The following is a 16,443-nucleotide window of genomic DNA, read 5'->3' as shown; positions in this document are numbered from 1 at the left end:
ATTCATTATTTTTGACACTTCTCTTTCAATTTGTCTCTACTTTCATTCTCTAACAATCTCTTTTATTTTCTGAGTTATGGGTGTCAATTAAAAAAACAAAACAAAACAAAAAAACAGTAAGGGAATTTTAGTCATTCATAACATGAATGAATGGCTCAGCCAGGATTCCTTAGTACAGGACAGTAAAAAGCTGTCTGAAGGTCATTACTATTTCAAGAACTAGGGATTAGTGGCAAGTACAACAAACTTAGTAGTATCTCATGTGATCTTAAAAACTTGAAAAGTGCACAGAAGAGCAACTTGCTTTGCTTGAAGCTTAATGTTTGCTTTTTAGTTGATGCTGAAAATGTATAGAAAGCTATTGGAAGGTAAGGGAATCCTTAACCAAGGAAGCGTGTAGCCTTGCAAGTCTGATCAGTTGTATACTAATATATGGTGTGTGTGTGTGTATTGTATATTGTATGTTATGTATAAGACATTTTGTCTGTCTTAGTGTTTTCTTTAAACTGATTTGGGATTTAACTGGTGAAACTCAAGAAGACTGCAGTAAGTGTCATTGGAGCATTTTAACTGGAGCTAGCAAAAATGGTAAAAGCTTGCAAAATGATAAAAAAAAAAAAAAAAAAAAAAACAAACTAATTTTACCTCCCAGAAAGCGGAATTACTGAAGCTAAAAGTTTATTTACTGGAATAAATTGTCTTGACTGATTTATCTGGTCTATGTGGTCTACTGCAACTATTTATTTATTTAAAATTCAGATAGGTTTGTTCTTCAGTTTTTCTTACTGTGTCAGGAGTTCTTAACATATTTTTTGACTTGCACGAAACTGTCTTACAATATTTATCTTATTTTTTTTTTCTGGATGGGTGTTAATCATGCATGCCACTTAAATGCCTGGAACAGAATAGTACTCTCCATAATTATTACTCATGTACTGATACAATTATTTTCTGCTATGAAAATTAATAAGACTGATGTGAAAAGTTGCAAGTTGTCAATCAGTCACGTGTCATCCTGGCAGTAAGAGCATCTTAAGTCATCTGTTGGAAGTATAAACTAGGAAAAGTAATCTGTTATTAGTACACTTGACTTTCCCATGGAAGCACTGTGCATTGAATTCTGATTGGGGATAAATAGTGTCTCGGTGACATTAATTTAAATAATCATATGTACCTTATCCCTAGTAGCGTATTACTCTTACACATGGCTTATAAAGGGAATCTTTAACACTTTAACAAAGTAGAGGTCATCGTTACATAAAAAACCATTCAGTTTTACATTTTTGAATAAAGTAGTGTTTCTCAAATGACACTTAATTTTGTTTTTCCAGAAATATATGCATATGTAGTATTTCATGTGCTAAATCAAATACTGATACAGTTTAAAGTAATTGTAGATTAAGAAGCTTTTCTGTTTAAGAATGTATATGAGAACATTCAGATAAGTTTATAATGGGTGTAGAGTTAAATTCTAGTTTTGTGCCGTGTAGTTTTGCGCAGGCACACACTGTAGCTGGAGATCTTGATGATGCTGAAACTGCAAGCATTGCATGTCAGCGGCTTTCTCTTTGTCTGACAACATATTCCCATCTGAAAACTTCTTGATCAGAATCATAAGGGAAGGACAATTTTATTGTGATTCTCCACCTTTTCAACAGTATATGATGTTATCATCAACATTGACATTGATTCCATATGTATATAGTGTAGTGTGGGAGGGATCACATTGCAATTCTCAGAAAAATAATGCTTACAGTGAGGGTAGGTACCATAGTACTGCATTCATAAGAGATTTGGCGTTTTTTGTTTGTCGTCTATTTAGTAAATTAATCTAGAAATCTGTTTTCTACTATATTGGATCTTTGCCTTCCATACAGGTTTCATGTCCATCTTTCTTTCCTGTAGGCTGAAGCTCGCCTTCTTGAAGAACAGCGTAGAGTTCAAGTATATCTCCATGAGAGCACACAAGATGAATTAGCACGGAAATGTGAGCAAGTACTTATTGAAAAACACCTGGAAATATTTCATACAGAGTTTCAGAATTTGTTGGATGCTGACAAAAATGAAGGTAGGTCAACTAAGACATTGGTTTTAGGCTTGAGAGTTCTTCCCTGATGGTTTGTGAATGACATAAATTCTGTTAATAGCTAAACATGATTTTTTGTGTGTGTGTTTTTTTTTTCTCCCAAGACAGATTAAGAGAAAAGATAGACATCAAATTGATAACAAACAACTTTTGATTAAATTGGGACAGTTCAGGATGTTGCCTCACGAAGCCCATTCTAATCCTAAATACTACAGCAAAACAGCACTAATTTTAGCTTGGCTGGAATGGCTTCAAGAGCACTTGAGCTATTCTTCCAGCAGGAACGGAAGCTTTCTCGAGTCTTGAGACAGAAAACAGATCAGTAGTCTCACCAGCTGTTTCAGTTTGTTACATGGATCTTACTAAGTCAGCAATGAGAATTTTAAAATCTAAATTTACTGGAATTTAAAAGAGGAATATGAGAAATAAAAAGTAACTTCTAAAATATTAAATAGAACTGCATATAGAGCACAAAGGTACAAATTATTACTTGATGAGACTCGTTTTCACAGCTAAAATTAAGTGAATTAAATTTATACCTTTATAGAAAACAAAGAGCATAAAGGTTTCTTCAGTAGTTCCTCTAAAATAAGTTAAGAGTTTGGTTATCTCTAAGGAATTATCAATTGCACTGATTACTAAGAGTTTCTTCAGGGGTTAATGCTTTGTACAAAATTGTCAAAACTAGGGTCAAATAATGCAGGTGCTGAAGAAGAATGGTATTTCAGATTTTTTGCAATTGGAGATTGCAAATTTTTTTGCATTTTTTTTTTGATTTTTTTGCAATTAATTAGAACTATATCAAGATAAGCTGAACTGTTGCTTATAAAGAAATGACAGAATTGAAGAGATGTAGTAAGTTAGTATTGTTAATACTGTTGGTTTCACAGTTGTGTATTGCAACTATGACTACATACCAACCTTAAAGAGCAACTATGCATAATTACTATGATTATGTTGATAACTAAGAGACACTTCAAAACAGGGCAGTTAAACATGATGAGTAGATCAGAAGTTACCTGTTTTGGATGCAATAGTTTTTTTGTCCTGTGGTAGTCTTTAAAGGTTGGATGTTGTTTGTTTGTTAATAAATGTACTTAGTCTATAATGGAGATTTTTTTTTTATATAGATAGGTGTTGAATAGTAAAATGGCTTCATAAATATATTCTGACAATAGAAATAACAGTAGCTCAATCAAGAAGAAAACTTGTCTGGACTCAGGAAGCCTTCCTGGGGTAAAGAGGAAAAAAAAAAAAAAAAACAAAAAACAAAAACCTTGAGTCGTGGGCACCATCTGATGTTTCATTTTTGGTGTGTTTCTTTAATTTTCGCTTGAGTTATATCAAAGACTGATATTTTCTTAATTTTCAAAATGCTTCCTTTTCTCATTTTGGGCTTCACTTACTCAAATAACAGTAGTGTTCCTTGGCCCTATTGAAGTCTCTCGAGTAGAAGCATTTTATTTTGACTGTGATTAAAGAATGAAATATCAATTTTTAATCAGTTCACTCTTGAAGCACTGGACCTAAACTTTGTGGTACGGTTAGGATAGTCTACTATAGGCTATGATAACTCATAATAAAATCTTGATCACTCTCGATGAATTCTTTATTGCTTTGCTCCTGAGAGCATGCAGGTTTTGAGGTCCTCCTAAGTGAAGTATATTAAGCATACTGTATTGCAGGCCACACCTGTTGGTATTCTCTAACTTTTTAATTGCATCGTGCAGCCAGTTAGGTTTTAAGGGCATATTTTTCATGTGTTAACCTATTCACATCAGCATTACACCTATAGGAAATAATTATATTTATTGGGAACAGATTCTAAGATAATTTAGGAGTAATTACATTGTAAATGGTCCTTTTTTTGTAGTATCTCTTCTGTATTTCACCCAATACAGACATCCTGATAGAGCAACCTGTGACCCCTGAGCAGGATAGCAGCTTGTTACACTTACACGTGCGTTTTTTTCCTATCTCTTTTCTAACCTTCTGTAGGTAAAGGAAAAACATTCCTGTGTAGTAATAAAAGCTTAACATTACACTGGGAGTGTGATTTTTCAAAGGGGGGAAAAACAGTTCCATTTTCAAAAATGGTCAATACAAAAATTAAAAACTTCACAATGTTCTAGGGAACTGAAAGCATTATATGAAAATTCTTCAGAATAGAGGTGTAATTGCTTCACTATTAAAGGTATCAAGCTCTGTGTTGTATTTCAGTGTTAGATAGCAATACAGCTACTTGATTACTCCATTACATTTAATAATCTGAAGGTGGTAATAAATTGCTCCTAAGCCTTCAAGAGAAGTCTTTACAATTTTAGAATATAGCTAGATGTAGCTGACAACATTAAGATCAATTCAGTAAGGTGAAATATCCGCATTTCTTTATAGTAACTCATTTGGTGATTTGCTGTTTTACTTAAGTGTCTGTTCGGTAAGGGCAAGATCACTAGAAATACCAAGTGTTTTTGGGTACCTGGTTTGCCAATGTAAAAGTTTTAAGAGTTTTTTGTTTGCTTAAATGAAACAAAAGGTGGTTAGGGGATGGGGAGAGGTTGAGTCCCGCACTCAGAAAGCCCAAAGAATCTGCCCTGTTTAAAAGGAATAAGAACAGTGCCCTCTTTAAGGACAGTACCCAACATTATGAACTGACTGGCTGGAAACTGAGAATTTTATATGAAGCTTTGATATGTGTGAAATGATGCCCAATTTATTTCTTTCTACCATCACTAGTTTTATGCTGTGGGGATGATTTTTAAAAGCCTTTTTCTTCTTTGAGGTAAAAGCAAATCAATTAGTATTCTATTTTAATTCTAAATATTCTATTAGATAGTTAAATCAGATAGTTAAACACTGTTAGACAGCATTATTGGAAGAAATTTGGTTTCTAATGTTACAGATTATCTTCCAGAGGTCTCATTGGTGTGTGATGGTTTGCCTTAAATTTCCTGCAATTTCCACTGTTGCTGCCCCAAATAGAAATGTTAATATAGAATAGGCTACAAGTGATGTCTTGTCTCTGAAAACTGTCCTGTTCGAAATAAGAACAGATCTAAGGGATGGTGATCAAGTGGAGAATTCTGTGTTCTTGGAACAGCTAGCAGTAACACTAATGCAAGTCCTAATTAAAGGCATCACTTCAAAACTTCATGTAAATAAGAATGCTTAATTCCATTTTTAAACTATTACACTTCTTTAGATGTGTGACGACTAGAAGTCAGAGGTAATTGTATTTCTGTAACTGAAGTTTCATTTTTTTTTCTTATTGATGGCACTGAGAATGTAAAACGTGTCTTAATATTTAACAGATTTTCTCTTGAACTCTTAGCTTTCCAGGTTAGTGGAAAAGTTTGCTATACGGATTTTTTTTGCTATTTTTCTTACTTTTTACAATGGCAATTGCATGCATATTTTCATTGGTAATGAATGTTTAACTCCTATCAACAATTTATAAATGAAAAATTGGAGTCATAGCTAGTACAAATAAAAGATACTGTCTTTTTGTTACTTTTCAGACTTGGGACGTATGTATAACCTTGTATCTCGAATCCAGGATGGCCTTGGAGAGCTAAAAAAGCTGTTAGAAACCCACATTCATAATCAAGGTCTAGCTGCAATAGAAAAATGTGGAGAAGCTGCTCTGAACGCAAGTATCCCATTAAAATAAGTCTGTATATGGTTACTGCCAATGTATGTCATGAACCCTCCTATAGTGTAAATCTTCATTTTTCATGCATTTTTCTTCTCACTCATTCAAATTTGTGAAGAATAGACAGTTCTCTGATGTTTAGGGTAGGTTTAGAGCAACAGTTATATTGCTGTGTTATTACTACTTTTCTGTGTTTTTATTTTGTTTCTGGGGTTTCTTTTCTTTCTGAGTTCTGGCTCTGTCAGGATGTCATACTGCTCAGAAAGCTGGCTGTGCAAATACAACATACTTGGAAGTCCACTCTAAGTGTAGTATTTTTGTTACAAGAAGTATTGTTTCCAGTGTATTCTATTCTTTTATTGTTGTGTAGACTCCTGACTTGGAGGGGACTGTTCGAAGAAAGTCTCTGGGTTTAGTATTTTGGTGAATTGCTTCATTCTGTTTGGAAAAGCATGACAAATGGTAAAGGAAGAAACAAGTTGACAACTGAAATGGTTGGTTAGGGTACAATATAAGAAGCAGGTTACTTCTTCCACAGCAATGTGGTCATTTAGCCATATAATTGGCCCTCTTGATTTTGTTACATTACAATTCCAGGATTAATTTTGTATTGATCTCAGTGATGTTAAGAAGTTGTTTAAAACCTTTCTTAACCGTTTTGAACGTAGACAATATGTCACTAACTATCAAAAAAAAAAAAAAGCATTGCACAAAACAAAATTGGGATAGAAGAATGGAACATAGATTTCTGGTAAATTTTGTTTAAAACTGGGTTTAATTTTCATTTCTGACATAGTTCAGTTTCAACCATTTATTGGGCACAGATATTCTTGAAATAGTACTAGCAGTGGAACATACTAATAAATATTAAAACAATAGTCTGTAATAACTGTATGGACAGCTGTAAATACTGTAGGTTTTAGCAGAGATTAAAATGCGTTACATGTCTGTAGTTTCCTTTCTGTAGTTCTAAGCGCCTAGCTTTCTGGCAGTAGTGATGCTTTATGAATCATGAAGCAACTTAAGGAGTCTTCAGTTTCATTCATAGATGTCAACTTAAATTTTGAAATTGGATATGCTCCATAGTAGACATATCCCTCAAGAAGTTGTAACTCTCAGGTTTCTTTTTACCTAGACCTTGAAGTTCCCAGAAAAATAAAAGCTTCTTTTTCAGCAGTTTGTCTTTGAGAGTGAGGAAGCCTGAGATTCATATGTATTCTTTTAACTCCAGCCCCATAAAGGACAGAGAGGGGAAAAAAACCTTTATCATGGCACTCTTTCTTGTTTCTTAAACGTGTATGCTTTACCTTTCTCTTTTTTTCCTTTTCTGTATATATATATATATATATATATATATATATATATATATATATTTATTTTCATAACTGTATCTCTGGCTGGTTTTCCTTGGGAACCATCTTGCCTCTTCTTACAATATCCATTACTCCACTGTATTACTTGAATCGTTGTCTTGTTTGCCCTTGGTTGCATTTAGGTAGGATTGGTTCTGTCTAACTTCATTTATCTGTATTGTGTCTGAACACACTAACAACTGAGCAAATGTCTCAGTTTCTCTGTAGTCAGTGGGGATAATGGCCATACCAAGTTGATTCATCTGACTTATTTTAGATTCTTTTTGCTGAATGAGTTGTGTTTTAAACACCATTAACTATATTAAGTGGACTGCTCTTTAGTCAGAGGACTACTGTTTTTAGTTGCTTTTGGTTATCTGTTTTGGATTTGTAAACAGGACACTCCTCTTTGAATGTCCTTCAGGTTCTCTTCATGATTTCTTGCCAACGAGATTCTCAATATCATGTCAGTTCTATGTTTCAAGCACAGCCTTAGACTGGTGGTCTACATAGTTTGTGTCTGTCTTCAGTGGCAACAGGAAATGTTTTTCAGGATCCTGATGTAACCCTGCCCCTTTTGCTATTTGTTCCCAGCATCCAGAACCCTTATGGTAGGGATTTAACAGTAGTAATTCCATGCCCAATTCTTTTTGTTTATGACAAACTCCGTCCTTTGAGTTTGTTTAATGCATTTTTGGACCCCCTTACAGTCTCTGCTTCCAGTAGTCTACTGCGGCAGCAAGTTACAGAAGTTCACTACCTTGTATGTAATGGTATTACATGTTTTACCTGTTTTAAGCTTGTTTCCTATTAATTTCATCAAGTACCCTGTAGTTTTAAAATGTGGTGTTTGGTGAACCTTCATCTTGTCACTCATCCTCAGGATTTTCTAAACCTTGGCTCAGTGTGCGCTTTTACACTTCAGATCTCCAAATTGAAGACTTCTAGCCTTTTTAGACACATGTAAAGCAGATGTCCTGTCTGCGTGGTGTTCTAGTTGCCTTTCACTGTTTCTACTGATTCCACTACATCTTTTTTGAGATGCAGAGGTCAGTAATTGCATGCAGGACTTGGTCTGAGTGACGCAAGCTGGATGCTTGTTGGCATTTGAATGCCACTGGGTGTTGAGTTAATCTTTTTTTTTTTAACTATCAGTGATGACTGAGGTCTCTGCACTAAGTTGTACCTATTCGCGATACACTATTACATTCTTGCTACAGAAATTTATTTTGAGGGTTTCTTCCAGCAATTACCACTTTATGATCATCCAGCTCTCAGGTCTGATTGGAGTTAAGCTCGTGTCTCTGGAAATACCTTTCTTGAAAGTACTCGCAATGGCAGAATTACTGGTTCTAGTTTTATAACTGATTCTGGTTTTTGTATTATATAGTATAGTTAACACTCTGCCCTGGTTGTATTAAATGAAAGTTTGCAGTAATAACAGAAACAGAGACTAAACTAGTCTGGATAGATACTACCTCTAACAGTATCTAAAACTTTTAATACTACATCAAATATTTCTAATACTTTTTACATTTTGCCATAAAAACTTCCAGTGAGTAGCTTCTTTTTAGAGGAAGGAGAAAGTAGAAAGCACAAAGTCAGTTGTTTGCGAACAATCTTTCTCTGTTACAGGATCCAAAAATGTACGTACAGACAGTGTTGGATGTCCATAAGAAATACAATGCTTTAGTCATGTCTGCGTTCAACAATGATGCTGGCTTTGTGGCTGCACTGGACAAAGTAAGTATATGTAATGGCATGTGGTAACAATTTTCTTTCCTTTTTCTATTTCCCCAAAATTTCACGATCTTTTGTGATTTATAGGCTTGTGGTCGATTTATAAATAATAATGCAGTGACAAAAATGGCTCAATCATCCAGTAAATCCCCAGAGCTACTGGCACGATACTGTGACTCGTTGCTAAAGAAAAGGTACGTCTTCGAAGACGAATTATTATTCCAGGTTGGCTTTTGTTTTAAAATGATTTATACTGTGAAGTTTTATTTTGTGTATTCAGAAAGAGAACATAACTTTTGAAGAAAAACTAATTATATCAATTCCTGATTTTATACAAACCAACCAAAAAATCAGTAGGGCCTTTCCTAAAGATGATATGTAGTTTACTTTTCTTTTTTAAAGAATGGCAGGAGGGTGGGAAATAACAAAAGAACTAAGATCTTTTTTCTTATAGAAAACAAAGTTCTAGTTTTTCTTAGTTCTACATGTATTCTAACGTCTAGGTGCTCCCCTCCCCCCCCCCCCCCCCCCCATAAATTTGAGTGGTGCAGTATATACATGTGGTAAAGAAAAGAAACGCAATCCCTTTTCCATTAAAGTTCTTGCTTTCCTTCTGTTGTTCTCTCTGTATATTCTTCCATCTGGGCAGAAATTGAGGAGGACAGAAATTGCCTTCTGAGTTCTCATAGTTCATATTAAGTTATTTAGCTTGAAATGATTAAACAGCACATAAATTGAGTTGGTACCAGTCCAGTTCATACTGGATTGGTGTCATTTTTGTCACTGGCAACTTTGGGGTGGGAGGGAACAAAACCAGAAAAACTTGCTCACTTCTCACTTCCCATCCATCCCTTTTTTCTTCCTGCAAAGGATTTATTTTTCCCCTTTATAAATACTACCCTTCTATAGCTTAGATTCTCCATATCAAGCATGATATGGAGAAAAACAATGTATTGCCACCTTAGCTTTCAAGATCCAGCTATCTGAGCTGTTTCCTTTTCACTGTACTATCTAAGATAAGAAGTGAAGGTAGAATTTAGCAGCAGAACAGAAAGGAGGAAGAAAGGGATCCACATTTAAGCCCGTATATCCTGAGAAGTATGAGGCTATCAGGAAATCACAAGCAATTAATGGTACAGGAATTCAACCTATTGTTTCAAAATCACATATTTTAGAAGTGCTTGCATATGTGTGTTTTGTGGAGTAAAGAGAAAAGCATTCATTTCATTACACTGTTTCCTCTTTTGAGAGTCTTTGATTCCAAAACTATTAGTTTTCCTTTGTTTATGAAATAAATTTCCATATACTTGTTTATTTTGGCCTAATATAGCAGTTTGGAGAATCATAAAAAATTCACTTGTTTCATTACAGCTCAAAGAATCCAGAAGAAGCAGAATTGGAAGATACACTCAATCAAGTGGTAAGACATCTGTAAATAGTTAGCTCTCTTCCGTTTTTAGCTCTGAAAAGTTAGTAATATTAAATTGTCACATAAGTCAGATGAGATCAAACCTGTTACTTTGTATGTTTGATTTCATTAGCTTTTCAGTGATGGTCTTTATCTCTGAGACTTGTTAATGGTATTTCATTGTACATAATTTTAATACAGAGTACTTAGTGTATTTAAAATGACAAGGTAGAATTTCCACTTAGTTTAGTTGATTTATATATATGCATAACAGTTTCTACACTGGTTTTATATAGCTATATACATGTATATACACTATCTATATTAATGCATAATAAGACTATTTTTGTGGACTATACAGTCAATTTTTTTTAAATTATATTCAGATTTACAAAAAAATAAAAGGAGAAAAAACGTTCAAAAAAAAAAAAAAAACAACCCTGCTGTGAAGTTTGAACTGTTATTGAAGTAGGTCCTGTTAAAGCTTTTCACAACAAATGCTTAATTTTCTTTCTTACAAATTATCTTGGCTTTTGCAGATGGTTGTCTTCAAGTACATTGAGGATAAAGATGTGTTTCAAAAATTCTATGCCAAAATGCTGGCAAAAAGACTTGTACATCAGAACAGTGCTAGTGATGATGCTGAGGCAAGCATGATCTCTAAACTAAAAGTGAGTATTCCGTGCTTGTCCCATGATCTACCATATTGCACGTCTTCACAGTACCTTGTATATCACTGCTGTATGTACTTTCACTTTGTTTTTTCACTTACTTCATGTACAACAGAAAAATACGCAACCTAGTTCTCATCTACTTCTAATTTTTTTAACCTCTTAGGAACTTGTAATGCATGTCTGTTTGATGGAGTTAAAGTTTATTCTTAATCCAATAAATGACATAGATATTATTGTCCAAGTGAAGGACTTAATTTCATTAACTTAATTTCATTTGTTAGTGCAATGTCAAGCGAAATAAGATTTAATGATTTTTTGGTAGTCTGTTTCATTGTGTGTTTTTGTTTCATCTTTAAACAAAACTTTCACTTTTTGGTAACTTGAAGAACACATTTAGTTGGGATCTATAATTCAGTAAAGGAAATACTGAACTGTGTACATCTTTTAAGAAAACAGGCTCCTATGCTTTGTTTTCATTCTTCAGTGTCAAAACCTGTTGTCTTGTGCTGACATATTTGTTTTTAAAATACAGCAAGCTTGTGGTTTCGAGTATACGTCCAAACTGCAACGGATGTTCCAAGATATTGGTGTAAGCAAGGACCTGAATGAGCAATTTAAAAAACACCTGACCAATTCAGAACCACTAGATTGTAAGTAGTATTTTTACGTGCTAACTATATGAAGGAAACATTATTTGACATACCTTAACTCCCCAATGGTTAGAGTTACTATTTTATCCAAGATAACTAGGATTTTTAGTCTTCTGTGTCTGTACTTCATCTTCTTCATTCCATAGCTTTTTGTAGCTTGTATTTGGGTATCTAATGAAAGTAAGTTGAATGCTGTCACTTTTTTTTAATTGAGATGATTTTCCGTAAACAGTTTTGGTTTCGAACACAACATGGCTTAGTAATTGTACTTCTGTAAGAGTTAAGAGAAAGGATACTGCATTACACTGTTAGAAAGCCTTATTGCTTTCTTTTGTGTGTTTATGGCTTTTGTGTTGTTTTTGTTTTTAATTTGAAGCATATCGAATCAAATCCTTTCAAAAAATGATAATTATTTGTTGGATTACATTAGAGTTTTGTATTTTTATTTCTTATTGAATTACGTTATATGCCTTACAGATATAAACGTGTAATTTTTGTTCTTGCTATGCGTTGTGTTTTAGTTACACACAGAAATGTGTGTTTATAAGTTTTTATACTGACATGGTAAAAGAGAAGTCTGTTGTGGGGTAGAAGCAGGGCAATTTCTGCAAATGAAAGAAAATTGAGTGTCTGTCACAAACCTAAACCTATCCAGCTGTACAATCATCCTTCATGAATTTCTTTGTTCTATGGCCTGAATAATAATGTATATTGCTTAATGATTTTTCATTGTGTTAGTTTGAGCAAAACAGAACTATTTCCTGTGTTAGAACACGAACTGCATGTTTGAGCAGCGAGTGGAAGCAAGGAAGATAATGCAGTCCAGCCTACTTATGTGCATTTTTCTCTTCCAGTGGATTTTAGTATACAGGTGCTGAGTTCTGGATCATGGCCATTTCAGCAGTCTTGCACATTTGCTCTGCCCTCTGAGGTAAGGTGCTGCACTTTGTTCATCAGAGCAATGAGATTACTAAACAAGAGCAAGGCTGGTGTGTGTGCGTGTTTTGTTGTGTGTCAGAGGACTGGAAGGTTCTTTTTTGTCTAAAAGCTTTGTATGTGGGGTTTGGCTTTTTGGCTGAAGGATATGGGGAATAAGATAAGTGAGTAAAGATAGTGGGACAAAATTATGTGAAATACCTAAATTCTTTCTTCTATAGAAAGACAATTAATGAAGTTTTCTTCAAAACGTTCCACAGTAACTGAGACAAGTCTTTGTTAGCGTATCTTTTTTTTTGTATAGGTCTGTGTAAGAAACTTTGTTGCAGTTGCTTCCAAATTATTTGGATATTGTAATCATTATTCTTGATAAGCACTCAGCAGAAAACTAGACAAGAAATGAGTGCTTAACATGAGAAACAACTGCTGTTAAGTGGAGGATCAGGGTAGTTTAATCACCTTTCTAGTCTTACCTAATATCTCAAAAAGGGAAGAATGAAATTTAGATTCTTGTTAAGGTTTTTATTGTTAATGACATTTTAAAGGGGAAACTCATTACAAAGGGAAATGTTCCATCCAATCAGAAGAACCTGAATATTTCGTATTTCAGACAACATTGCAGCATGGGGCAATCAGATTTGATTGTCATGTGTTGGTTCCAGAGCATATTCTAGTAAAGGATGAAGAAAAATAATATTCCTTTTTTTTATTGTTTTTATACAGTTAGAACGGAGCTATCAGAGATTCACTGCATTTTACGCCAGTCGTCATAGTGGAAGAAAACTAACGTGGTTGTATCAGCTGTCCAAAGGGGAACTGGTTACCAACTGTTTCAAAAATAGATACACGTTACAGGTACGAATAAGGTTATGCCAGTAGAAACACTTGATGTTTGCATTTTTAGAGGGCTGGTTGTGGCTGATCACTTCGGAGACATGCATTCACACTCTACTCCACTGCTTTTATGTATTGTAGATGAGCTGTACAACCTCCTCTTATTTGGAGATAACTGGTTTTCCCAACATTAAAGGATAATTGTGTAGATAAATGTGTTTAAAATGGCAAAGTGTGTAGATGGTGAAGTAGTGGAGTTCATGTGAATACCTGTGCGCCCATACAAACAAATTTTAAAAGATAATATGGAGACTTAAGCTGTGTTTTATTTGTATGTCAAAATATTCATTAACAGTATGTAATGATATATTGCAAGTGTTTTAAATCATTTGGTTCATCAATTGTCGCATTTGTGTGTGCTTGTATGTGTTTAGCTACTAAGTTTAGCTAATTAGCTTTACTTGTGTACGATGCTGCTGGCTGAAAAAAAAGCGCTGGTGCAATATTGAAGGTATTCTGGGTATTTCTAATGTGAACAAATACTAGCTCTCAACAGGTAGTTGTTGGTGTTATGATAAATAGAACCTTTGTTATATGTTTGACTTATTTACTGTAATGATACTTAAGATTTCTTTAAAAGAAATTTGACTTAGAAAAGGGAGTATATTACTTGGGGTTTAAATAGTTGTTGAACTGGGTTACGTGAGACAACAGACTGTTATGGAAGATCTCATGCATGTCATGCTTTTCTGTCTGTGTTCTCTAAAAGTAGGCAGAGGAGGGGAGTTCACAACAGTGAGAAGAAACAAAATAATCTCAGACTCTGAACTTGTGTAATCAGCATATGTTAACCCAACGGTGATAGACGTGAATAAGCCACTGATAGCTGCTTGTTTATAAATTTGTTTTCATTATTCTGTTAGATTTGAGAGGGTTGTGAGAATGAAGTCAGTAGTCTGTGTAGGTTTTTAATGAAGATTAAACGAGTAAGAGCCAGAGAGTGATGGGAAAATAATTAAAAATTGATATTAACAAGTGGAAAGATATCGCTTTGACATCATAATAGAAGATATTAAGTGTCTGTGGCTAGTTCAGTGCTCATTATCTTAGGGTTTATGTCTAGATAATGCTGAAAGGTAGAGTTCTGGTTATATAAGTAGTATCAGACTTCCTGTATTGTATAATGATTAGTGCTAGTTGGCTATTTTCCACTGTCCGGTTATTCCAGTATGTGTGTTCACGCTGGTGAATTCCAAGCTGTTCAAGTTCAGTAAGTATGTTCATTCTCATTCTCTGATTTTTGTTTCTGGTAGGCATCCACATTCCAGATGGCAATTTTACTGCAGTACAACACAGAAGATGCCTACACTGTGCAGCAGTTGACAGACAGTACTCAAATAAAAATGGTAGTGATTTTGCACATTTAACTGCACTCTTTGGTCATCAGGGCTCTTCTGCTATCATAAGAAACTGGGATTAGACATGCTTTAAACCAGAGTTGATTTCTGTCCTGAAGGAGCAGATGTGCTCTATTCTTGGTTAACTTTCCTGGTTTACTTTCCTGTAATCGTAACTGCTTAATCTTCTAAGGAATCTTAGCATGTCTGATCACTAGAGTGAATTGTGCACGCTCCTGCTGAATTCCCATATCAAGTTTTCACAGTTTCCCTGCATAAATCTTTAATATTAAATACTGTTCTTCCTAGAGAACATCTTATTTCCTAAATGATTGTGTTTTGAGTTTGTTTTTCGTTGCACTTCAGTGCTTATATATGTGAACGTAGTAATGTCTGTATATCATAGGCTCACTATCTGTTGTGAAAAAGATTCCTTCTTCTTTCCAAGTAGCCTTTATAACCCACAATTTATTTGGCATTTTTGTCTTTTCCTAGTAGTTCTGAATCGAGTCTGCTGGGACTTCTGGAAAGTTAGGCAATACCTAGTCAGTGAGGGTTTTAAAATTTTGATTTCAGAAATGCAAATCTAGTCAGTTACTGCTGTTGATAATTTACAGCAATTTCAGAAGTTTTATGTATGCTGAAGGGCTACCATTTATTACAGATACTTGTTTGCAGATATCTGCAGATAGATAAATGCAAACATACATCACTATATATATATTATATTATTAAAAAATACGTATTTGGCCCAGATCATGATTGGACCTGAATAAAACTCTTCATTCAAGTGAAACTTAATGAAATGAAATCCAGAAGACTTTCACTGTGTTAAAATAGCAGCTTTGCAACCTTGCACAGAGCATTGGTGTAGCCATCTGGGTGTCTGACCAGTGACAGTAACCAGAACAGACCTCTGTATTGAAGACAAGAAAAATATGTTAATCAGAAAGCAGAGGGTGCCTACTTCTGAGATTTAAGCCTGGCATGGTACTTATATTTGCATGGTTTGAAGGAAAATGATTTTTAACACTTAGAGGTGATTTTTTAAGCAGATATTTAGAACAACAACTAGAAAGATCTTTTGTTTGGAATTAGTCTTCATAAAGAATTTTATAGTATTTGCCTACTACAGGGGAATGTGTCCTAATACCCCAAAAAAGACCTTATTACTTCTTTTAATGTTAACTACATTTTTACTGCTTCTCAGACTCATTTTGGAGTGCTCTGCACTCAGTAGTCCTTACCGTAAGTCTGTATATTGTTGTTAGAGGATTTTAGGTTAGAGAAGGGAGCAGTCTGTCTGATAATATTTTCTGTAATTTTGTAGGATATCTTGGCACAAGTTCTACAGATACTGTTGAAATCAAAATTACTTGTAAGTACTCCTTGTTTTTTATGATATGCCTAACATCCAGCAAAATGTTAATGACGTTAATGTTTATTTACTTTATTTCTTGCAGGTTTTGGAAGATGAAAATGCAAATGTTGATGAGGTGGAGTTAAAACCAGATACCTTAATAAAACTGTATCTTGGTTATAAAAAGTAAGGAAAACCTTCAGCTGCCTACCTACGTCACTTATATAGCATGGGTAGCATCCTGCTTTTCTGCTTTCAAAGTTTGGGTAACATGCATGGGATGAAAGCTCCAGGGCACAAGTGCCAATACAAATATAGATCCAGATACCAGCTTTAAAGGAGACAGCTAGTAAG

The 16,443-nt window shown here is 34.4% G+C and overlaps 1 protein-coding gene across 1 annotated transcript in view; it reads left to right on the top strand.

Annotated features, from left to right (window-relative positions):
• Positions 1-16,443, top strand: part of CUL1 (cullin 1) — a 50,226-nt gene that overhangs the window by 30,263 nt on the left and 3,520 nt on the right. The window contains exons 8-19 of the mRNA XM_068674827.1: positions 1,906-2,068; positions 5,605-5,735; positions 8,726-8,833; positions 8,918-9,024; positions 10,202-10,250; positions 10,778-10,909; positions 11,445-11,562; positions 12,417-12,493; positions 13,222-13,353; positions 14,646-14,738; positions 16,060-16,107; positions 16,193-16,275. Coding sequence (XP_068530928.1) covers positions 1,906-2,068; positions 5,605-5,735; positions 8,726-8,833; positions 8,918-9,024; positions 10,202-10,250; positions 10,778-10,909; positions 11,445-11,562; positions 12,417-12,493; positions 13,222-13,353; positions 14,646-14,738; positions 16,060-16,107; positions 16,193-16,275 — 1,241 coding nt within the window. The remainder of the gene's footprint in view (positions 1-1,905; positions 2,069-5,604; positions 5,736-8,725; positions 8,834-8,917; positions 9,025-10,201; positions 10,251-10,777; positions 10,910-11,444; positions 11,563-12,416; positions 12,494-13,221; positions 13,354-14,645; positions 14,739-16,059; positions 16,108-16,192; positions 16,276-16,443) is intronic.

This window comes from Anas acuta, chromosome 2, assembly GCF_963932015.1.
Source record: "Anas acuta chromosome 2, bAnaAcu1.1, whole genome shotgun sequence".
Classification (NCBI taxonomy): Eukaryota; Metazoa; Chordata; class Aves; order Anseriformes; family Anatidae; genus Anas; species Anas acuta.
Note: the sequence above shows the minus strand (reverse complement) of the source record. Positions and strands in the feature narration are given on the sequence as shown.